At 37.4% G+C, this 25453-nt stretch overlaps 1 protein-coding gene across 1 annotated transcript in view; it reads left to right on the top strand.

The window, feature by feature from the left end:
• USH2A (usherin) overlaps positions 1 to 25453 on the top strand; it is a 390339-nt gene that overhangs the window by 99563 nt on the left and 265323 nt on the right. The window contains exon 20 of the mRNA XM_055725922.1: positions 6232 to 6462. Coding sequence (XP_055581897.1) covers positions 6232 to 6462 — 231 coding nt within the window. The remainder of the gene's footprint in view (positions 1 to 6231; positions 6463 to 25453) is intronic.

The raw sequence follows: 25453 nt of genomic DNA, 5'->3' as shown, positions 1-25453 counted from the left end.
AGGTTCTGCTGAGTTTAAATTCCCGTTTATTTTTGAGAATGGCTTTCAACCTGTTGTTGTTACCAAGTCTTAGGCTATTTTTTTTATTATTTTCAGACTCTCTTTTTGCTCTGGTTTTATCTTGTGTAGGATTCTCCACTGGTACCTTGGAATCTATAGAACTGTAGTGGCTGGTACCTGTGAATGACCTGGTCCCTTAAGTGTGACTTTTTTTTTTTTTTTCCTGACAATGTGTTTGCATAAAATTGTGAATTACTTGCACTATTCTTTGCAGTATCTACCAAGACAAAACATGCATGTTTTCCAAATTTTTCATTCAGCCAAAGAAACACCTTTTTATTCCCATCAGCTTCTGACATTTAAACAGGATGGAATTAGCTATGTCAGTGCTTGGACTAGTACAATTTCTTATGCTACCCTTCCCAGATCAGATAGTCAAAGGGTGCCTTAATCTATACAGCTGTGTTTCATTAAATACTGTGTGGCCAAGCTCATTTCTTGTAATTAAGTTCATCTTTCCTTTGCCCTTATTTTTTTTTTTAAACTTCGTTTTATAAAGCATTTTTTAAGACACGCTAAGTATGGCTTTGTGATTGCTGCCATTTAGCCCAGCACATTGTATTCCTGATCCTTTGCTTTTGATGGCAATTACAGGGTTCAGAAGCTAATTTGTAGAAGATACTCTTCCAGCATCAGCTGCATCTGGCTTCTTGGCAGACTTCTCAAGCAGTTGTATTGGTGGCTTTGGAGTTGCCTCTGGGTTTGCTGGGGTAATGATGCTGATGGGTTTTCTGGGCTGTCTTACACTCGATGTCGTTTTCTTTTTGATTACCCTTTTAATCTGAGTAATTTGCCCATTTTTTCCATTCATGAATAAGGTCCAGTGCAAGCCCTTTTCAAAAGCCTCGACCCATTTGTCAAGACAGCACAGCATTTGTTTATGCCTGTCATAGACCGCTTTTCTTCAAAATTCTATGCCTCAATTTTAAAATCACAAATACATTACTTACTACCTGTTTAATGGGTATCTTTTCCCTTTGTTAGGGAAGAGAAATACAAGGGCCATTTGCCGCTGGCCTGGAAACACAGATTGTTTTGCATGCATGTACATGTCTCTTCATTGTGAATAGGACCCAAAGTGATTAAACAAGCACTCTTAATATGTTAATTTATAATTTTAATTACAACAATCTTGTATATATAGTCATTAGTGAATACTAATATAAATATTTTTCTATCTTTTTATTCATAATGCATAAACCAATCACCCAGTTACTTCTCGGCAGTTGCCTGTTTCCGTTTCATAATACAATCTTTGTTCTTAGTTATGAATGCATTTTGTTCGTTCCTGTCTTGAATAATCCCTCATTAAGCTAGTCACTTTCTGCTCCATGCTAAAAAGGAAAAAATTATCATGCAAATGTGGCATGCCATATTAAAAAGCACATTACCAAACACTTTTGTTGCTGTCCTTCAATTAGTTTCCCTTCTTTGAATTTAATTTCATTTGTTGTTAAACTACTGACTTGATGTATGGACTCATGAATTTGAGGCTGCTGCCAAGAATGTAGCAGGAAAAAAATCAAAGCCTCTTCAGAAAGCTGCAGAGGCAAAGCTGAAATGAATTTGCTTCACCTTTGACAAGAACACTCGAGCAGCATTGGAATCCTCTGATGATTCAGCTTGGCTAATTATCCAATTATTTATTTCAAGAATAAAGACACTGTTTTACAATTAGAAAAGTGTAAAGTAATCTGAGAAATTTTGTAATGACAGATGACTTAAGTAACTTCTGAGATAAATAGTATCTGCTCAAACTTGTCTTGCCAAGTGTTCAAGCTGTAGTTAAACTGCTCTTTGAGTTTCAGGAAATGAGTAGGGAGTCAAAAGTTATTTGTTTCTTTTCCCCTACCAACCACATACTATACTTCAGAAAAACGCTCGGTTTGTTCTTTTTCCTCTGTGTCAATTTTGTGAGGTTTTTAAGCTATGTTTAAGTTGCATTCGTCTTGATTAAAAGCTTTTGGTTCAAAGCAATACTTTTTAATTGCCTAATAATATAAGTCGGTTCTTAGGAAAGAACCGTGCATTTAGGAGTTCATTTGCAATATAACTGAAAAATTCATTGCATGGCAGTAAAACAATTTACTGTTAATTGCAAGGAGAAGAATTTGCTGTACCATGCTCACAGATTGCCATGAATCATGCAGCACTCCTAGAGATTTATAACAGATGTGTAAGTGGGATGAATTAGCAGGGTTTAATAACAGAGACACAAATCATGCAGACTTCAAGGAGCTTTAATTGATATACTAGAATGTGACGGGCATGAATCACTCAGCCATTCAACAGCACTGTAACATATGGTCAGCTCAATATGCTGCATCTTAAATCGGTTGGTGAGTCGTTGGTTGTCCCATATGGTGGAAGCAATATATTTTTCATGATTTTTAAAAAATACTCTATTACATCTATTTTTAAAGAAATATGATTGTAGCATATGTTATTGACTTTTCTTTTGATGTCCATTATGGGTGCTTTTTATTCTTTTTTGAGGAAGAGTCCAAAATGGACTCTAAAGAATCTTCTGAACAATCAAAATATTGTCAGAAGGCATAAGAATTATTTCTTGACTCATTTACTGCTGAAATGACTTGTACTGTTGTGAAGCGCAGAGAAAGAAAAGATCGTAACAGAAATGCTATGGCAATTTCAGGGTCATCTGGGCTAATAACTCGTAGTAAAAATGAAATGGATGACCAATAGCAAGACGTGTAACTTTACCTGCAAGGTAAACTCCAAGATGAGAAAAAAACCCTATTTTCTTTACGTTTTTGTCCTCCAATTTGCTGAACATTTCTATTTTTATTTGTACATATACATTTTGAATCCAACTGTACAATAATTAAAAACTGCCTGCCTACTTTTTGTTACCGTTACTTTCCTAAGCTATTCAGTGGCTAATTGAAGGCTTCTGTGGATGGGTACACAAATATCTACCTCCAGTTTGCTGAGCAGTAGTTATTCAAACATATGTAAGCCTGTTAAATTTAGCTACAGTGTAAATATGTTATTCCTGGGACAAGAATCTGGCAGAGTATGGAAAAGCTTTAGCAGTTGTATTAGTAAACCTGACAGACTTGAGAAAGGAGTATTGTATCCTTAGAACTGTGGCTGCCAGAATTTAATGTCAACAATTAAAATTTATTTTGATCCTTACCTAGTGTTTATTACTGTTTGTATACACAACAGACCTTACTAATACAGAGATGCACTATTAGATGGAATTACCATCTGTTCAGAGCGAAATGCTGGCATCTGTCTTCGAGTCTAAAACTAAAATGATATTATTTCAAACAAAACAAAATTAACTGCTCTTTACTTACCAACTTCATTTTTGTGTACATGTGTGTGCATAAACACATGGGAAAGGCTTATTTGTAATGACCTGTGTAGCAACGTCTATATTTAGATATATGACTTCAACGTAAGCTGTATGGACCATCTGTCTTTATTGGTCTTTTTTGTGCCCTCTTCTACACAATGGCATGCAGCAATCATGGGCTTTTAAATACTGTTTTAGCTTTATAATACATTAAATATGTATTATATAGCAAGACATTAAAACTGCATAATTAAAATATACAAAATGTGACTTTGAATCCACTAAAATGTAGTATGCTCATTATTTTGACAGATGTGTTTTAACAGAACGTGACTAAAAAAAATTAAATAGATAAAATTATAGTTGATTCATCTTTCAGAAAGTAGCTACAGGTACCACAGTGACACCTTTAGGAAAATATATACTGTATCTTTTAGTCTTGAATATTTTTAATTTCAGCATTTAGTACCCTGCTGGGTTAGTGTCACAGATGTATTTTCAGACCTCTCTGTTCCTGGGCAGAGTCTGGTTTTTCTGTTGTGGTGTTTTTTTTTTTTTTTTTTTTTTCTTTTTTTTTTAAACTTATGTAACTTTTTATGTACAGTCTTTCACTGTCTTGATGCACAAGAGTTCTGAAGCATTGATGAGACTGTAGTTTAAATACTAATGTTATAGTAAGGATGTTACTTTCTGAAAGGCTAGGCTTCTGTTCCATATATCACAAAATAATAAATTGTGTCATGCCAGTGTTTAATGCGTGTACACAGTGCATTAACTGTAACTGTAGTACATTTATTTGTGCTAGAGGAGACTTGAAAATGATTAAAAAATCAATACTTCCCTGTCAGAGAAGCAAGTGTTACGATGCATTTAAGTAGTTAATTGCATAAGCCCCATAAAAGCTTCAAGTTTGGGTATCAGAGATGCCATAATTATGGTCCAAGTAACTGCCATTTATTAATACAAGACTTAAAGGAAGATACGGTTATTGTCATGAGTGTTAGTTAGCTGTATGCATTTTAGAAATAATGAATTTTAGCATTTCTGTTTTACCATCGGTAAGCTGAACTGGAGGGCTCAACCTCTTATGTTCACATTTAAAATGCTGGCATACACTAGCTCCCTCAAAGGTGAAGTTTTGATTGTTAAGCCATGTTTTCTATTTAAACTTGTGCATTAATACCACAATTCATTAGTGCTGTGCCCTACTTATGCAGGAAAGCTTATGACCTCACGCTGCATTACTTCAATTTTGACATTGTAAATTTCTACCATAGTGTGAGATACTAATTAGATTGTGAAGTCATAAGTGATGCCTAAGCAGGAATTTACAGCACATAGTGCCGTTGGCAGTTTCCCAGTTCCCCCACTCCCTGCTTTCTCCAAGAATATTTATCAAGTTAGAGATAGAAAGGCGAGGGGTGGGGAGGTGGGGGGGGTGTGTGTGTGTGCGCGCGCGAAGTAATGTGTTACAGGCAAATAGGAAAAATGAAAAATATGTTAATGATCTTGGAAATGCGCAAATGTTTAAAAGGATGTTATTAATTCGTTCTAAATGAAGCAGGCTCTCCTTCTCTAAAAGAACTTGCACTATGTACAATGCTGTGCTGTGAAGTAATATGTCAGATTGTGAAGGCCCATATTTTAATTCGGGTTTTATTGTTCTTGAAAGGCGTTTATTGCTCTTTACTATGTCATTACGGGAGCAAGTAATTTTTACAAGTTGGCATTGTATTTCACTTCCCGGGTACAAATGAAGTTTCTGTTCTCAATTCCTTTATCATGGGAAGAAGAAAAGGCTAGATAGGTGGGTATGGATTCTACGGGTAGTAGTGTTCTTGTACGTCCCCAGATGATGTCTTTTATTGTTTCAGTGATGGTCCATTTCTTTCCCACCTGTATGGCCACCGTGCCATTATCCAAACAGGTCATGCTGCCCTCCAGTGGCTTACTGTACAGTATTAGAAAAAACACCCAGACAAACAAATTTTGTCCATAACTCGGCTATAGACTGACCAATGCTATTGGAATGTTTAAAAGAATATCAGGGTATTGGTTTTAATGGTAAGAGGATCATTGTAGTAACATAAAACTCTCTTATGCTGATGCTTTCATGTAAACAGCCTTGTATGGAGTCTTACTGTGCACCAGTGTGGGTGGAAGAAAGTTAGAGAGGATCATTTTCTCGAACTGAATGATTATCTGAACATATGCTAATGTCTTGTGTGTGCATCATAAGGAAAACAACCTGATGGGCCTTTAGTATAGCGGACAGATAGCTGTTCTGCTCCCATCGACGAGAAGTTCAGTGATGAAACGCTTGTGTTGTCACGTACCATACTACTGATACGTAACAAGAGTTAATTAACTCTTCAGATTCTTTTTTGGTCTTTCACTCAAATCCAATGCTGAAAGTCATACAGGTACATGCTTACAGTGTGTATGGCATGAAAGGCTAATGAGGAAGGAATACACATAAATATACTTTTTATGGAGACATTAATTTGGGTTGTTAAAGACTATGAAAAAACAATTATTTTGGATACAGTACTAGACATATTTATCCAAAGCCTGAATACAGAAATAAGGTATTTTACATATTTATCCAAAGCCTGAATACAGAAATAAGGTATTTTTTGTGGAATTGAAAGTAAATTCTTATAAAGATTAAGATTTATTCCCCCCTGCTCCCTTAAACTTCTATGGATATCTGTATTTATTCTGAAGGTGATCAGAAACAGAAGCAGGATGTTTTGCAAAAATTATCTTATGTGCAATAAATAATTTCCTAAGCGTTACGGACAATATCATCTAGGTAATTTTTTTTTTTTTTTTTTAATGCACAGCTCCAAGAAAACTTAGTGTCCCTCGTGTTGAAGGAATAAACAGCACAATGGTAAAGATAAATTGGAATGAACCTGAAGAACTTAATGGGCCTTCTCCCATCTACCAGGTGGAGAGGATGGATTCATCTTTAGCTACATTGAGTGCAGAAGTAATGAAAGGGATCCGTTTCCCAGGAAATGGATATTACAGATTTGCTAGTTCCACTCTCCCTGCCAATACTTACTTTACAGGTAAATGAGTTTAAATGACTTTCGAAATGTACCAGTGGTACTCTGCATTTGTTTTACCATTTATTATAATCTGCTATATAATTTTCATGGCAAAATCTGTAGTTTTTAATTTAAGAGCATAATGTGATTGTTAGTGATGTATGTGCTATTTTGATTTTCACATAAAAAGCCTGTGGAAAATGTTATTGGACATGTGGGATTTGTATTCCCTTGCCTTTAGACACAGAGATGTACGTGATGGTGAACGTTGCTGCATATTTGACTCGTTTCCTGGTGGTAAATATAAAAGGGATATTATTTATTATTTTGGGATAAGAACTTTTTGATTAACATGCTGTGAATACTAAGGCATGTTTTCTTTGGTACCTTTTTGAGGATTCCTGAGGTTGCGTGAGCACTCAAAAAGTGCTCTCTTCTGTGTTCAGCACATTTGTGTTGTGGTCTTGTTTGTTTTGTCAAGTGAAAAAAGGAGCCTGCCGATCTGACAGAAGTCTGCTGTTTCTGGGCCTTTGGGTATTATCTCCTCTCTTTTTTGATTAGCTATTTATTTTGGAACTGGGAGTTCTTGAGATTAAAGCAGACCAATTATCCTGTGTTCTGCGATTCCCATCATTTGCTGATGTCTTCACTTCTGGGATAAAGCAAAGATATAGACAGTATGTTTTCTGGGAAGATGAACCTGGCTGCATGTTTGAGATGCTGTAGAGGCCTGTAAGTGAAATATTGCATTGGTGTGGTGAAGTATAAGTGTTTAAAAAAAGAAACGGCAGAGCTGAAGATTATTTATTTTTTTTAAAGTATATGAAAGGCATGTGTGTTTGTGCGTATATATATCTCAAGTCATGAGACTGACAGCACCAAGGGGAGATCCAAAAGGGACTAGACAACAGTGAGAGCAAGCATTAGATGGCATGCTCATGGTGCGAAGGCCACACCACGATGGCCTTACACAGTGGCCTAAGTTGAGACACAACTTAACCTGGCACTAAGCCTTGTTTGTGAAGACAAGTGAGTGCTGTAAAAACCACATAGCATTGTTGATATGCAAAAGAATGCCAAAGATTTGAAGAGTGCTCAGCTGACATCTCTTGTTTTCAGGGTCACCACAGGTAATTCTGGCGAGGATATGTGAGCACAGATATCTTGGTACTTGCAAGTATGTGTGTGCAAATTCCGTTTTTGTTTAAAACAAGAATCACGTTCTTGCCTCTCTATAATGACTCTGTGAACCTGATTAAAAAAAAAAAAAAGTTGAAGATCACTTCCATTTCTTTTCTTGTGAGGTGCTTACTTGACTGATAGTCAAATAATAACAACAAGTGATAATGTGTTAGTTAAATATTGAGACCATGTTGACTTGCAAAACCTGTCTGTGCGTGGGAATCTGTAGGAGCAGCTGCTGGGCTCCTTTCCTCATCCAAATTGCTCTATGGTTTTCCTGACATTGGAGTTGGTACACTTTACTGTATATTTAGTAGAAGACTCTTTGATGTGTTTCTTCTGTTGTCAGTTGTGATGATCTCAACACCAGAGGAATTGTGAGCTGCAGTCTTTCTCACTGGAGCTCCAGTCAGCCACATCACTGCAGTATAGTTAAATAGTTTAATTCGATAAAGAATTGGGAATATAACTGAATTTCCTGCTTCTCATCAGAAGTCTCCAAGAGTGCTGAGGAAGAGGGTGTTACACTACTGGGATTAACATACCTGTCTATTTGTAAAGAAGCAAGCCCAACACTAATCTACCCGAGTGCCAGTTCAGTCTGGGGTTCAGTTTTGCTCCATAAACTGAAACTGAGGCCATGAATAAGGGTTATTGAGATGGCTGAAGTGATTTGAGAGCGTTGGACAGACAGGTTTGGAGAAGATGTTACAATAGAACTGTTTTCATACTGGCATCTGATGGCTGATAATGCTGTGTGGATAAATATAATTTATTATTGCTTTTGATTGAGTTCTTTCTTTTCAACCAGCTGTTGGTCTGAGTACCTGGAGATGACCTAGAACAGGCAGACACTTAAGGGAATGAAAGATACTCTTTAATTGTACTCTGCACTTGTTCTGTTGTTGAGACCCTCTCTTATAACCCATCTCTGAAGACAAGCAGTTGGCATTTGTGCTTTATAGATGGAACAGCTTTAGTGTGCATGCAGCTGTGTACATTTTTGACACAAAAGTGTGCCAGCTTGTATATGTCAGTCAGCAGACTGATACTTCTTAGTGCGTCTGGGATCTCCCACTGCTAATCCAGAAAAAGATAGATCAGTTTATTTGTTGCTAATAAATGCCGTTGTCCTCACTAGCTCCCTGGCGGGTCTTACACTCTGAGGTGCAAGTAATGGGGGCAGATGTATTATCTGGGAAATTTTCCAAATTAATCTTAAAAAAAAAAAAAAAGGCAATAAACACTGGCTACACTAAGCAGTGTCCTTCTGTAACAGGGTCTCCAGCTGCACAGGAAGATGTGCTCAGAGTACACATTAGATGAGGAGAAGTCAGGTAAAGAAAAGGATTGTTTCTGCCAGAATTGTACACATGCAACTTCTCCGTTCTTCAAACAACGAAGAAGTCTTTTAGGCATCTGTAATATCATTTCCCAAAACATGCAGATGTGATTTCTGACAACTTGAAGAGGTACAAATAAGTATTAGGTACAACAGTTTACTGTATCTATCAAAATACCACCAGGCAAAGGAACTGTTAGTGTTCTTGTTTTAGCTAAGGAACTCACCTGTCTCTCATCACTCTGAGGACTGGAATATTCAGGGTTTTATCTTCGTATCTTCATGAGACAGCCAAATGCTATCATTCTGATTTCATAGATGGGGAGCCGAAGTTCAGATTCTACTTGATGCAGGAGTTTATACTTCAAAGGCTCTCTGGAAATGGCTGAAAGGTTTTACAAATTAGTTATATTGTGTGGTTTGCTTTATCAGTACAGCTTGTGTGATGCAGCCACATCTGGTCCGGAGTTATAATGCTGCAGTAACACTGGTGGGTTTGTCTTTCTGGTTCTCTCATAGTCAAGAGATACTGTCTATTTTATACAGGTGTAGGCAAGCAAGCTTAGAGTTCACAGAACTGTAAATAGCCAGGTGTCTAAATATCTTTTAAATTCAAATTGTACTTGTATTATCTCTTTAATGACTAAGTCTAATGGCTAGGTCCCAAAGAAACCTAAGGGTGAAGGTGATGAGCGTGATGTCATGTTAACCTGGCTTTCACTGCTAACAAATGGGTGAGAATAGTTTGCTCTGCAGGGAAATTAGGGTCATCTTGTACTTTCTAGCAGATGTATACCGAGGCTTACCAGTAAGGTCCTTCAAGATCATTGAATGAAATCCATGGAGAATAGCATGCTGAAATGTGTGTGTGTGAATATCAACAACAAGCCAACAGATTAACTATGAAAAAGAGTTTTTCCTCAATTCCTTTTTGCTCCTTGGTTGAGGGTTAGGACTTGAGTTGCCTGAATGGATGAAATAAAAACTGATATACGAATTCTGAGCTGTGTAAACGAGCCCTGCTTAGGATCAAGTTTTGTTCTAATTTGAGGCACTACCTTCTGTTCAGGATTCATAATGTATAAATATCCCTTGAGCGTAAGGCAGCTTTAACTTTTTGTTTTACAGAGAGTAGGGGATAACATTTTTCTTTGAAAATATGATGCCTTAGGAAAGCACACGTGCACCCTGTTGAATATAGTGGTGGATATTATGCCTTCAAACAGAAACAGTGCCACTGTTTAAACTTTGTAGAAAATCCTGTTTAAAAGCTATTCAATAGTTTTTTCTAGAACAAGTATATAGGATTAAGGTCCTAAGCCAAATAAAGGGAAGTTTTGTTTTCAGGTATTGTTGGGCAAATAGGTGCCAAACTACTGAGTTCTTTGAAAAAGGAGGTTCTGGGTCCGAAGAGCAACTGGTTGAAAATTGAGCCCTGACTATCTGTGGGATATGATGACATCTGAGCTAGGAGTTTCAGGACTGCAATTTACTGTCCTAAAGTAGTCATGGAGTACACAAGTAGCTTTTTGAATCTTTCCTCTGATTGATCCATCACCAGACAGAAAGTGTGTGGCAGAGCTGATAGGGCCTGTTACAGTTAGAAAGGATAGAAATTACAATCAGTTGGACGCATGAATGAATGAGGAAGCTTCTTGACTCCGTGCTATGGAGATATAATTGGGCTCCGTGAAGAGAAACTGAGTATACTTGTAGGGGGTATATAAGAACTGCTCACTGTGTAGTGTCTCAATTGCTACAAAAGAATGAACTCTGAGTAGCAAGGTGGTTGCGTGAAAGGTTTCGTTCCTCCTGACCTCTCAAAATAAGACTACTTTTCAAATACGACATTGAATGTAAATTGACAAATCTGTGGCGTTGTAGTGAGTTTTGTAAATAATATAAATATTCCATCTATGAAATGGAGCAAAAGAAATCCTCTAAGCATGCTTTGTGTTGCTTAAAATACAATTTGAGCTTGATTATTGGAGTTATAATTACATGTCCTTGTGAGAAGGGAGGCCTTTACTTCTTTAGTGATAAAATAATTCCTTTTTTCAAGTGGATGAAAGATTTTTTGTGAAATTTTAAACCCTGTTGAATTAGCTATTACTGTTTTAATATGATTCCTCTTGGATGCTGCTTGTTTAAAAATAAATTATCCATGTAATATTGATCAAAATGCAGTCCACTCTGAAGAAACTTTTGTGTTTGGCCTTGCTTTGGATCCAAGTTTTCTGAAATAGGATACTACAGTTATAAAGAAGCGGGTCTTGCCTGGAATACACTTTTTACCAGCCTCTACGTAATGCGAATTCAGCTCTGTAATAATTAGGAAGTAACTGTATGAGGTAAGATGTTCATATATTCAGCATTACAAGTAGAGATTTTTTATAATGACTTTTTTAGTGTTGTGAAGTGGTCTTAAAAATGTGTATTTAAAAAAAAGATATATCTGGGCTAGTGTTTTTCTGCCATATTCTGACTCAGATACACACACATTTCTCAGAGTGGAGAATCTTTCCAGTAACGATGTTTTTTAATGAGTTTGCCATGGAACACTGCACGAGCATCGTTTACATTTGTTCTGAGCAGAACTGCTGGGAATGGCTGTGGTCATTCAGTGCTGGATCTCCCCGTAGCTCTTCATCACCGTGAACTCTCTTTGCAGTAATATAAAACAAATTCTACTCCCTATAATCTTAAGCAAACATTTCATAGTTAGTAGAAGGTGCAAATATTTTCATTAGTGTATGGAGCTAAATAAACAGGCCTTTTCCAGCATCCCAACAGAAATTTGTGGAATGTGTTATGACTGAATACCAAGAAAATGAACATGATTGGAGGTCTAAAAACAGTCTAAGAGGAAACGCTGAAGAAAATGAAGACTAAAAGGGGACATGGTAATGGTGTTAGAGTGCATAAAAATGGTAGTTTTAAAGAGAATGAACTTTTCTCCATGTCTACTGTGAGTAAAACGCCAATACACTCATAATAGGCTTATAGCAAAGTAGATTGTCTTCTCACAAGATTTTTTTTTTTTTCTAAAAGATTCAGGTTAGTTGAGGAAAGAAATACATCGTTGTGAGAAAAAAATGTAAGCTCTGACACTGCAAATTTTAAAGAATTGTTGGATGAGCATTTCTGAGGAATACCCTATGTAAATTTGATTCTGCTTTGGAGTAACTGGATTGATTCTGTGACCTCTAAGAATGTTTTCCAAACATATATCCTATTATAAACTCAGATCAACCCAAGGAAACTAGGAAAATGTTAATTTCACCAAATAACCTTTAGAAGGAAACGGCTTCTCTTTTTGTTTTTGTTGTTGTTGGGGGTGGGGTGTGGGGCAGGAAACACTGCATAGAGTTCTGGTTGACAATTTTTTGTAAAAAGGGAAGGTAACGTGAGTTGAGCAAGTTTTGCTTGTATTTTATTTTTTCTCCTCTAGATATTTTCCAGCATGTCTTTTTGTGACTACTGATCAGGTTTGAGATGGTTAGAAATGAGTTTTAATTATTAAATCAGAACAATATACTAATTTAGGTCGGAAGATAAGTCCTCTAATCCAACCTCCTACTTAGAGTGAGACCAGCTAGACCTGTTTAGGCTTTTGTCTGTCTGAGTTTTACCCCCGTATGTAGTCAAGTACATTTCCCAGTACTCTTCCCGTTTTCAATCTGACCGACCTTTGGTAATCTTTTCCCTCTTATGTCTATGCAGAATTTTCTGTATTTGAACTTGTGTTCATTGCCTTTTGTTCTATCACTATATAACTCCGAGAAAGTGTGTCTCCATCTTCTTTATATACTTCCACGAGGTAATTGGAGAAGACAAGATCATCACCGCCTTCTTCCATGCTTAAGACTGAAAAAACTCAGTTCTCTTTGGCTTTTCTCATATGTCATGTACTTTGGCCCTCTGACTATCTTGGTGCCCCTCCACTGGATTCATTCCGGTGTGCCAGTATCTCTTTTTTTATGCCAGATTACTCAAAACTGTATTGCAGGACTTGGCATTTGCCTTTGCTGAATTTCACAAGGTTTCTGTCATCCCGTTTCTCCAGCCTCTCAAGATTTCTGAATTGCAGTGTATCCACTACAGCCCTCTTTCTTTTTTTTTTTTTTTTTAATTGCCTGCAAATGTTGTGACAATACATTCCATCCTATCACCCAAGATTTATTTCAGTGAATAAAACTGTTAAAGAGAATTGATCCCAGTACCAGTTTCTTGTAAATGCTGCCCACTGGGTTTCATGCTACTTATCACGAGCCTTTGAGTCCTGCTGTTCAGTCAGTTTTTTACCCACTTTTACAGTCCACCTGTGGTCCAACTGTTTCTCCCGCCTGGTGGTGAGGATCCTATGGGAAACCATATTGAAGTCCTTGCTAAAGCCAAGGTACGCAACACCAGTTGCTTTCCCCTTTGGCTGCTGAGCCAGTCCTTTCCTCACAGAAGGCAATCAGGTTGGTCGGGCACAAGTTGCCCGTAATAAATCCACGTTAACGGTTCCAAATCATCATCTTGTCCTTTGTGTCTGAATATGGCCTCCTGCATAGCATTCCTGGGGACAGTTTATGCTGGAACAGTCTGTAGTTTCCCTACTCTATAGACAGGACTTAACAGAAAATGCTATTTTACGCTAAAAAGATGAAGAGAAATCTGACCTTTTTTCTTAGTTTGATTTTATGCACTCTTTGTCTCTCTTCTGGCATTTTTTTCCTTACATAACTTTTTAAGAATCATCCTTTTTTATTTTATTACATTGAACAGAGGACGGTAAACAAGATTTTCCAAGGGAAAAACTGTTATGAAAGAAATTCTTACACCAAGCATTCTAATACTGAGAGAGAAAGGAAGAGAGTGCATTTGTTGAGCTGAATTGGGAGAACACACTTTCTATCTCAGGGAACTTTTGATAGCATCACTCATTTTTCAGACTTCTATATTAAAACATACACTAAAGAGCTCTTGGAAAGCTCTTATTTTAATGTCCTTTCTGTTTAGGTTGTTGCCACAAGACTTCTCCTTAGAAGTTCTTTTAATTTTTTATGCCGACTTCTTACATTTTCTCTTCATGTCTTCACAAAAGAACAATTTGAACCCACATCTTCATCTTCTGTGAAAGAAAGATAAAGATCTTCTGTGTCAGCATCAAGTGTCTGGCTTCAGTAAGAATGGGAACCATTCTTTTTTCTGCCTGAGAACCGTTTCCACAGACATTTTAGATAGAATTTTGTCCTACTACTTAAAATGAAATCACGGTTTCATCTTGAAAAACACATTTATTTCTTCCTTCCTTCCTTCTGAATCCCAAGAAACCTAAAGATAGGGAGCAAGAGAAGAACTATGTATAGAGGAAAAGGAGCGATCCAGCACAACAAAGTGAACTGTGCTGCTTTATGAACAAAACAACTTAAAACATTTTTGAACATGCACAACAGGGACTTAGGCAGCAAATAAGCCAAGCTGATGCTGACCTTGCCAGTGTAACAGGGTAATATTTTCAGTAATGTGAGCTGGTTTTCTTAGGCATGGACATACTTTCTATCAGTATCAAGTATCTGCTTTTTCTGTGGTGTGTGGTTTTTGTTTGGGTTTTGTTTTGTTTTGTTTTATTATTATTTATTGTAGAAAAGATTTATTGTAGCTACTACAAGGGAGGGGAAAAAAAAAAGGTTCTGTATTATTTCTCATATTTACTTCCTGCACTTTAACAGATCAACTATGCAGCACAAGCTTTGACATGCATTTTTTTTTTGCATCTTCTTGGCTTTTGTGCCTAAGTACATTTTTTGCCAGTGCCAGGGTTGCATGACATTCTGCACTGCATGGTTAAAAAACTAATTTTTTTAGCTTGTGCATGGATACTTTCAGAGCATGTAGTAATCACAGCTGTGGAAGCTGTAAAAGCGCGGTAGCTTTTCTCTTGTTACATCAAGCTGCCAGTGGAAAAGCCCTTTCCCAGACTAGATCATAGTTCCTTTCAACTCTCTGCTTGTGCAAAACCAGTTACAGAAATGGATCTTTTGATTATCACAAATATACTGCATGACCTGTACTCTGTAAAACAGCAGTTCTTCCCCTTTTCTCACGACTCTGGTTGTGCTTCTGTTCATTTTGTGCAAACATGATTCACTATTTTGAAATGTATGGGGCATTCCCTCTGCAGGTGATAAACCTAAGAACTAGCAGAAGAAAAGGCTTTTATCAATTATTGTTTAGTTAAGTAATAACTAGACTAGTAAGTAATAGAAGTAGTTACTCTCTACCAAGTTTGGTTTTTTTATAAACTAATCTGAGGGCGTAACTACTGATGTACCAAGTTCTTTTATATAAGATTAATTCCCACCAGTAAAGAATACCTTTATATTTGATGTTTCTTTTGCTTGCTTGTCTTCAAACAAAATGCTGATAAAATTTGGTGTAGGAACTTTGTATAGGAATCTGCACAAAGAATAGTCAATGAATTTAATATGAGTGACTGTGGAAAAAACTGTTTTTTGTTTTAGTATCTAGTCTGGCCTTTGCTCGTGGAGCTCTCTTGTATTTGTTCAGCTCACTGAAGAAGCCAAAGGTGGGATTATATTCTGTGTTTACAAGGGCAAAGAAGGGAAGGAGAGAGTTCAAGGAGATGTTCTGTTCTCTGTGCCTGCTCTGTGTGCAACAAGGATAGTGGGTGCCCTCATATGTGTCTCTGAAAATGAAGTTATGGAAATGCTGTGTTTTGCTTCAGGCATGACATCTTCTGGGATTCTTTTTGTGCTTGTCTGCCGGTAAGAAAAGGTGCAGATGGAGGGACTTTTTGGGAGGGAGATTTAGAGAAATAAAAGTTGCTGAAAATAACAAACATAAAGAAAAAGCTGGAAGGTAGAAACTGCACAAATGCATGAAGTTTATTCAATAACATCAGAAAAAAAAAAGGAGGCAGGGAAGGTGCCGAGCATCTCTTGGAAGTTTTGCATGTGGGAGCACCATGTACTGTGTGTTAAATGGAGGCTCATTTAATTTTAGTTAAAGCAAGGGCTGAATGGTACAGACCAAAGAAAGAACTTGAAGCAGGTTTGAGCATAGAAAACAGTAGTACAATGGATGTTCACCTTTTATAATAAATGTATAAATGCTTCTGGAAATTCTCAGATTCAGATACCTGATGGCACAGAGACAGATGAAAAAAACCTTGACTGTTTCCAATGCTTTTCATTTGCTAGTGTAATTGTGGGTTTTCCATGCCAGTACTTCAGTACTTGTAAAGATTTTTGTAGGATTCTTACATGCTGGTATAGTTGAACTTGTAACCCAGAGCAGTTTTAAAGGGAGGGTTTTGATGAGAAGTAATAGCCAAAAGGAAATATTTCTGCAACTTTGACTTTAATACAAATCAAATACATATCAAATTTCTGATGTTTTTTATTTCTAAAGTCTTATGGTTTTAGTCAGTGCTAGGGCCAGAAAGGCAGTAACAATGACACGTGGTCAAGGTTTTAATTTAAACTAATCATGCTAAATCCTCTTGTGTTTTTAGTGGTGCAGTTATACTGCATCTGCTTGGAAAACATTGGCTAGTCAATATTGGCAAGGATGGCAGGAACTCTATTATTTTTGATACTGCCTTTCTCTTCAAAGTTCTTTCTTAATTCCAAATTATACATGAATCTTGTCTAGGTTTTTTGTCACCCATTGAAGTGGCTGAGGGAACTGGGGCTGTTCAGCCTGGAGAAAAGGAGGCTCAGGGGAGATCTACAGCTCTCTGAAAGGAGGCTGTAGGGAGGTGGGTGTTGGTCTCTTCTCCCAGGTAACAAGCGATAGACCAAGAGCAAACGGCCTCAAGTTGCCCCAGGGGAGGTTTGGACTGGGTATTAGGGAAGTTTCTTCACCAAAAGGGTGGTCAAGCATTGGACCAGGCTGCCCAGGGAGGTGGTTGAGTCCCCATCCCTGGAGGTATTTAAAAGTTGTGTAGATGTGGCACTTAGGGACATGGTTTAGTGGTGGGCTTGGCAGTGCTAGGTTAAGTTGGTGATCTTAAAGGTCTTTTCCAACCTAAATAATTCTATGATTATATTGAAGAAAAACCTGTTTCTTAATCCTTGTAAAGGCTCCTGTATATGGACAAAAGGACCGTATTTTACAGGAAGATACTTAGAATGTGATGAAGTGTTTCGGCATGACAAGCTCTTGTATGTATTAGATTACGTATTTATTTGTTTATTTTGAGGATCTGTTTGTGGAGTTGCACAGGAAGAATCTTATCTGTCCCTCCTATTATTGGATTCATAGAATCCAGGTTGGAAGAGACCTTAAGGATCATCTGGTCCAGCCTCTTTGGCAAAAGCACAGTCTAGACAAGGTGTCCTGGCACCCTGTCCAGCTGAATCTTCAGTGTCCAATGGGGAATCCACCAAGTCCCTGGGGAGATTATTTCAATGACTGATTGTTCTCATTGTGGAAAACTTTCCCCTCCGGTCCAATTGGAATCTCCCCAGGAGTAACTTGTACCCGTCACCCCTTGTTTTTCCTGTAAAAAGGGAGTCTCCATGTTCTTTGCAGCCACTCTTTAAATACTGGAATGTTCTCAAGGCTGAGAAAATCCTGTTCTCTCAGCCTTTCCTCGTATGGCAGGTTTCCCAGCCCTTTGATGATCTTTGTAGCTCTTCTCTGGACTGTCTCCAGCCTGTCTGCATCATTTTTGTATAGTGGGGACCAAAACTGAACATGATATTCCAGATGTGTCCTGGCAAGGGCTGAGTAGAGTGGGATAATGACTTCTTTATGTCTGCCAGTGATGCTCTTGTTGATGCAACCCGGCATCCTGTTGGCTTCCTTAGCTGCAGCAGTACACTGTTCACTCAAATTGAGCTGCTTGTCCACCAGGACCCCCAGGTCCCTTCCCACAGAGCTGCTTCCCAGCCTGTGCTGCACCTCCTGGATTATATTTTCCCAGGTGCAAGAAGTTATAGTTGTCTTTGTTGAATTTAATAAGGTTCTTGTCTGCCTACTCTTCCAGCCTATCCAGGTCTTCCTGCAGGGTGGCACGCTTTTCCAGAGTGTCCACTCCCCCACCCAGTTTGGAATCATTGGCAAACTTGATCCCATTACCCAGATCACTTTTAAAGATACTAGCCAGTGTTGGGCCCAGTGTTGATCCTTCGGGGACCCAGCTTGTGACAGGTTGCCAGTTTGACCAGGAGCCATTTACCACCGCCCTCAGTGCGGCTTATCGGCCAGCGCCCACCCACCCCCCCCGCCCCTCCAGACTACTTAGTCCAGACCGTAATGCAGCAGTTTCTCTAGGAGGAGGCTGTGGGAAATTGTATTGAAAGCCTTGGAGAAATCCGGGTAGACAATGTCCACTGCTCGCCCCACATCGACCAAGCAGGGTACTTTGTTGTAGAAGGCAATCAGGTTTGTCAAGCACGATTTGCCCTTTGTGAATCCGTGCTGGCTTCTCCCAGTCATGTGCTTCATTTGACTTCTGATAGCCCCCAGGAGGATTCACTGCATAACTTCCCAGGGACTGAAAGACTGACGGGCTTATAATTTCCTGGATCCTCCTTTAAGCCCTTCTTATAGATGGGGGTGACATTAGCCTTCTTCCAGTCTTCTGGGATATCCCTTGATCTTCATGAATTCTCAAAATTGACGGACAGTGGCCCCACAACGTCAGCCAGCTCTCGGAATGCCCTGGGATGGGTATTGTCAGGGCCCATGGATTTGCAGGGGTCGAGCTCCTGTAGCCGTTCACGTACCGACTCCTCCTTCACTGACAGTGGGTCTGTGTTTGCATCAACCTGGACTTTTGTTCCCAAGGCCTGGGGCTCAACAGTGCTGGTGAAGACAGAGGTGAAGAAAGTATTAAGAACCTCTGCCTTTTCAGCGTTGTGGGTGACTAATTCACCTCTCCTGTTTAGCAGCAGGCCAGTATTTTCCTTCTGATTCTATGGAGAGTTTTCAACAAGGGTCTAGCAAAGAGAGACTTACTACTATATTGGCTTGTGAGATACTTCAAGTGCAATTAATGCTTTCTGGTGGATACTTGGCCCTTATTTAGATTATTTCTATAAAAAGTCTGATGACTCGAGACACTGCATTTGACTAATACCGAGCCTTTAAATTATTCCTGCTTTTAAGATACAAATTTCTTCCCATATTTTTTTTAAATGGTGAAGATGTAACTGCTGAATTATGTATTGACTAAAAGTGTGTGAAGAGTCAGGCATTGATTCTGATTGCATTGTGAATTTGATCAGGAAATTTTCATAATAATAATATAAGGAAGCTTTTCACCTTCTAATTGATTTTCAGGGCGATTAAATTAAGACCCTGTCTAAGTACGACTGTCCTTATCAATTACTGGCAGAATAGAGAAATTAAAGGATTAAAAATTTACGTGTGTTAAGATTCAGTATTTAAGGTCTAAAATCAATCAGATCATAGACTGAATAATTCCATTATGACAAAACTATCATTCAGGATTAGGCTGTGGTAATTTGGAGAAAAAAAAGCTGTCTGCGCTAATACACACGGGGAAAACTAAGATGGCAAAATTCAGCACCTAGAACATATGAAATGGAGTTAAAATAAGCAGCATGAACTTAATTCAGCTTTGTTATTTTTATGTTATGATGGCATGTAATCAACTGATTAAAAACTAGCTTATCCACAGGTTCTGTGTATGGTGTGGACAAGATGTTGCCTTTTAAAAATTCTTATTTTCTCTGTATGACTTGACGTCTGTCTTACTGTACATATCTAGTTCTTGAGTAAATGCAGATTCCAAATTTTTCTTTCCTGTCCTATTTTCACTGCATTTTCTGAGTAGATTCTAATAATTGATATTCACTTCTACAACACTTATATTTTTAGTTTTGTTTAATGAATTGGCACTTTGTGTAAAGAAAAAGAGGAGTGAATGCTAATTTTGAATGCTCAGTTTTACATAGGTAGGACCTGAGTTTTCAGAGCAGTTGATGTGTTTAGTTTCCACTGACCCCTGTTCAATTAAGGCCATTTAACACTTCCACGGATCTCCGTGGGGTGTTTAAATGCAAGCACAAAAGGAAATAAGAGTGCATAACAAGTGAATAACTGAAAAGTTTGCCTTAAGAGATTTGCCTCACGTTGCGTAAGAACTTTGTGGCAGGGGTAGGGGACAGGTTTCTGCAGAGTGACATTGAACTGCACTAGCTATGAAACTGTCCGTTCACTTTTCATACTCCCCTTCCTCTTTCATTAAACGTCTGCAGAGCACTACATCAAATCAGACAGGCTTCTGTGCACAAAATGCTTATTTGCTACATGAATTCTGTTTTAGTTGGTGAACATCATAAAATCCTTGAGGAAGATATCTTATGAGAAATGTGTGTTTGTACAATTGTAGACGATAACATTATTCATCTTCTATTTGTGTATGCGTTATTTTTTTTCAGACAATTTTGGTTTTGCATTTCCTAAATTTTGAGAGTTTACTTTTACAGGCCTAATGTTGTCTAAGTAGTTATTCTGAATAGTAATTAAAAAAAAAATAAATCCAATGTCATAGAAGAATCCCAGACATCTATCATGTTGAACATTGCTGACTAATACAGATGTCAATAGGTAAAAATCTTTAATATTCATGAATTCTTTCTGATCTGAACTGCTAGAGACATTGCCTGCTGCACTAGATGATCATCTGTATGTGAAGGATAAAGTGCATGCTTTTCCACTGTATTCCGTGTTTACTAGCAACATAGATTTTCAGTGGATTTGTACGGAGAATTTTTACTAGTGGCTATAGGTTGTCCTTTTTTTTCTATTTAACACCCCCACCAGCACACCCTTTTTTTTTTTTCCTTTTTGTTTTTTCCTTTTCCTGTTTTGACACTATCCATGATTTGTTTCTCCCCACACGCACTTCCCCCCCCCTCCTGGTTTGCCCATTATAATGTCCTTGATTGTCTACCTTCTGTGTTCTTCAAGGTGGTGTCATCTTTTCTTCATATTGCCAGGCACAAAGTGGTAGGAAATTAATAGGCCAAGAGAAAAAATCTTAACCTTCCTTTCTATTGTCTAGCACACCATCAGAATTCAGTGGCCATGAAAGAGCCTTCTTAGCCCCTAAGTTTCTAAGATGCAAGGTCTCCATGCAAATGTAATTTTTCTTTGAGAATTTCACTACCGTAATTGAGCTAACCATCCTGCAATGAGATGTTTCCTGACACTGATAAATTTAGACTTCCATCTTTTTTTACCTTAGGATAACCACACTCCAATGAATTCATATCTCTGATCCACAGAAGGAAGGAACTAAAACATTTAAAACCTCTTGTTATTTAAGAGTATAAGAGTAATTTAAATTAATTCTTCAAAGTAATAATGAAAATGTATTTGTAAGCAAATATGGTTATAAAATACTTTCTTTGCTTTTACTTGAGAGAATAATAAAAAAAAAAAGTTATGCAACAGTGGTATCAAAGACCTGGGAGGTAAATTTAGCAGTGAGTGGCGCTGCCATTCAAATTTGGAGACCTTGGGGAGGAAGTGCTGTCTGCATCTTAGTGTTAGTAATTTGTTTAATGAAGACACTGGCTTTAAAAGTATGTTGAAGTTGCAGTATTTTAATTTGACTAAATCTTTGGTAGTTGTTTTACTTACCTACAGAGTTTCCAAAGATTATAGTGAGCTTTGTCATAGGACGGGATCTGCACTAAACATCACACAACGCTTTTGACAGTAGAATGATATGCTTTCTTACATGATACTTGCTAGGGTTTTCCTTCAGGAAGTGTGTATTTAAAAAAAAATGAACTAAAGAGTATAATATGTATTTAATTAGATAATGGTTCTATGTAGTTTGTTATTTTGACTTGTGAAGTGAAATCCCCTTGTTTTTTTGAGCTACATGAGGTTGTCTTTTGCAGCTAGGAAAACCAATACCTCTAAACCAAATTATTTTTCATGATACTTCTCAGAATGAGAAGGGAATTACACTTTTCTGTGTATGAATGAAAATGCAAACCTGCTAAGTAATGTTCTGGTAGAAGGACTATTTAATATGGTGACAGAAATGTCTCATACTAAATTACTGGAGGATTCATTGAGCTCAATAGTGAATTATTGCATGACTTCTTTAATTTAAAGACATTCTAGAGAATTATATACTGTACTGTAGAAAAATCTCAAAAAGTAACTATACTCTATCCCTGTATATACTCAAAATGAGATTTGATCAAAAGTAGTTAGATCTGTGCTTACTGACTTAAGATCTATAATACCTTAAGATTAATTGGGAGCATAAATGGAGAAGCTGACAACCTGGAACCTTGACTTCTTAAAATTGCTGACCCAATTACTGCTAAGCCCTTTGCTGACATGTTAATATGTCTCTTTAAACTGGTAAGTCACCACCATTTCGGTGTGTGCTAGAGTTGGTCCATCGGATGAAGGAAGATGTAAGTTTAATTTAAATAATTATTGACCTATTATGACCTTTTCATTTCACTTGTACTGCTCCTCTCAAGGTAAGCAATTATATTTTTATAGTGTTGGATGGTAATCAATGTACAGGAGCTATCTTTATTGATTGAAGTAAGGCCTTTGATCTGGTAATCACCAACTATTGCTATCTAGGCTGGCCTTAACTATATTGGATATTACTACAGTTATTTGGTTTTAAAATATGCAGAATTTAGAATTGTATTAAGATGTTGCAAGCAAAGTAAAAAAAAAAAAAATAAAATCAGAAATCCGTAAGATTGCACTTCATAATCTTCCTTAGAAATTGGAAACAGATTTTTTTTTGTACAATATGTGCCATTTCGTAACTTACAACTAATTTAAGGTCAGCAGCTTTTTTTCTTTTAATATCAACTAGATGGTCCTTTTGGGGTCAGTTTTACTTAGAAGGGAAGCCTGGCTTTTCTTTATTTTTTTAATTTGCTACCCATGTTTTACATTTTTGCAAAAAATATTTAGTTCATTGGTTGTTTTTTTAAGTTTGTTTTATACTTCTGCTCTTCCATTAGAGAGTGGAAACTGATCTGAAATTCTTATTCTTTTTTAACCAATGTGCACTTTTTGTACATGCATTTTGTGCAATTTCTTTTTACACAAATATTCATATCAATGTAGTAGGTAGGAATAGTAGTTGAAACATTGGACATTTATCATAGTACATACCACCAGTAGGTAGTACCTGAGCATCTTCCAAAGCACAGTCATACTCAACTAACTTGTTCCCATCTTTTTCCTCGCTCCTCAGGTACCTACTTCTTTTTTACCTCTTCCCTAACATTTTTCTTGGGACTTGTTTTTGTTTTTCTATTTCTCCTCTCTTTAGTTTTAATTTATGACTTTGGAAAGCCTAAGTAGATATAGGTTTAAACTCTTTAGAAAGCTGTGAAATTTGTGATCATTTTGATCTGCTCCTTTAATGAGTTCCAGGGCCTCTATCCTTCTTGCAAAGGGAGTTCAGTCTTGCTCTGGTGAGTCTTGAAACTAACAGCAGTTGTTCAGTGAGGTCACCAACATAATGAGAAGGGCACTCTTGAGATATCTTGAACCACTTCCATGGATGGCCATGAAGATTAATATTGGGACCTTACATTTGACCTAATATTCTATGGAGAGTCTGTGTAGTGAGCAGAGCAAATGGGATGATGTGCTTGTGGCAGAGTGTAAATAAAGCTACTGCATTCTGGTTTGGTGTTTCCTTTTTTTTTTCTCCTTTTTTTTTTTTTTTTCTTTTTTTTTTTTGGTATGTAAGCTAAAAGATTGCATCTTATTCTTGCTTAAGGTCATGAAGTTGTGAGTTGTTATGATCAGGTGCATTCCTGAGAAGCAGTGGCATAATCTCCTTGCTAGTCATAGGTGGAAGGAGGCAGGTTTTTGTGTGCTGCTGTCTCTGCCAGCCTGTGCTGAAATGACTGGAACTTGGTGTTTTGAACTGTGTTCATGAAGAAGTAGATGATACAGTAGAACTGATGATTAAGCACAGCAGAGTTCTTTCCAGTCTCCACGTTTTGTGACTTCATTACCTGCAAGATCTGTAAATCTGTTATTTTGAAATAATGTGTTCTTAATTTGTGTACTGAAAAGATATTTTATTCTTTCATATTTGCTTTATTTTGGGTTTACAACCCATTTTTTGTAATTTCAGAATTCACCTGTCAGCATTCTGTATTTTATCTTATTTCATATGGCTAATAGGTTTAATTGTGCAAGCATGCATTACTGCAGTTAGCTTAATCCCAGCCTTATTGTTCAGTCCTGCACACCGTTATATTTTTTTTTAAGTCTGTTGGTCAAAGGCCAAAAAAGGTCGTAAATAAAGGCTGGGACTGATCACGGGGCTTGAAAGTTTTATCTTAAGCCTTACCACAATCCCATTTTAGGACTGCGTGAATTCAGAGCAGTGGCAGATATATTCATGTGTGAGTCTTTTTATCTCTAAAAGCCTTATAGTACGAAGATATTCCAATATAGCATTTGATTTTAAAATAATGCAACTACTAAAGTAAATAGAATGCCTGTCTACCAACATGGCTAAGAAATAAAAATAAAAATTACTTGACACTGGGACAGGTAGACTTATGCTGGGTAAAATTATGTGTGTTTTGATTTTTTTTTCCTCTTTGGTTAAATTCCTTGGAACTATGATAAGTTATAAAGGACATGTACTTGCCTTTTGTGCAAGTTCGAGGGAACCTACCAGACAGGGGTCTTTTTCCCCATTAGGAGAATTTTCTGTCCTGCTCAGCATCATCTGTCTATACTGCTCCACCTTCTTTGGGACTACTGTGGTGAAGCTAAAAAAAACAATATAAAGGCTTTAAATATTTTTCTTGTAACAAGAACTTCACACTGTTGTTTCACACAGATGTAAATATTCTATCAGATTCGTTCTTCAATCTTTTTGTGTTAAATAGCTATCTGGACAAAATTTAATTCATTTTACCCAATTATGCCATAAATATATACCAATATGAAACAACATGATCTCCTGAACAGCCCTAACCCAACTGTGCTCCCTTGGCCACGCATGGTACCACATGGTGTTTTCAGCTTGCAGGAGGGGGTTAGATAAAAACTGTGTCATCTGCTTTTGGTACAGCACTGGGTACATGATAGTTATTTAATACTGATGATAATTAAAACAGGCTGCCATGTTTCAAATTAAAACTATTGAGCCAGGTCATATCCTGGATATATATGCTCTTAAGACTATACTTGCTGATCTGAATTTCTGTCTTCCCACAAAAGTTCATCCAGCTCTCATAGGGTACCAGTTTATTAACCATTCCCATATATACATTGTAGATGGCAGGTGCTAGAGTCTTTGTCGTTGTGCCCCAAGGCTAAGGCACTCTGCCTGAAGATATTAGATCAGCCAATTTTATCTGTGTTTATAAAACTGGCATTTCTATTTTTCTCAAGTCTGCCAGGTAGCCAGAGTGAGCTCTGTAATTTTTTTGGTTGGTTTTTTTTTTTTTTTCCCTCAGAGACTCATGG

This window comes from Falco cherrug, chromosome 13, assembly GCF_023634085.1.
Source record: "Falco cherrug isolate bFalChe1 chromosome 13, bFalChe1.pri, whole genome shotgun sequence".
In the NCBI taxonomy this organism is placed as follows: domain Eukaryota; kingdom Metazoa; phylum Chordata; class Aves; order Falconiformes; family Falconidae; genus Falco; species Falco cherrug.
This window is presented reverse-complemented; position numbering and strand designations above follow the sequence as displayed.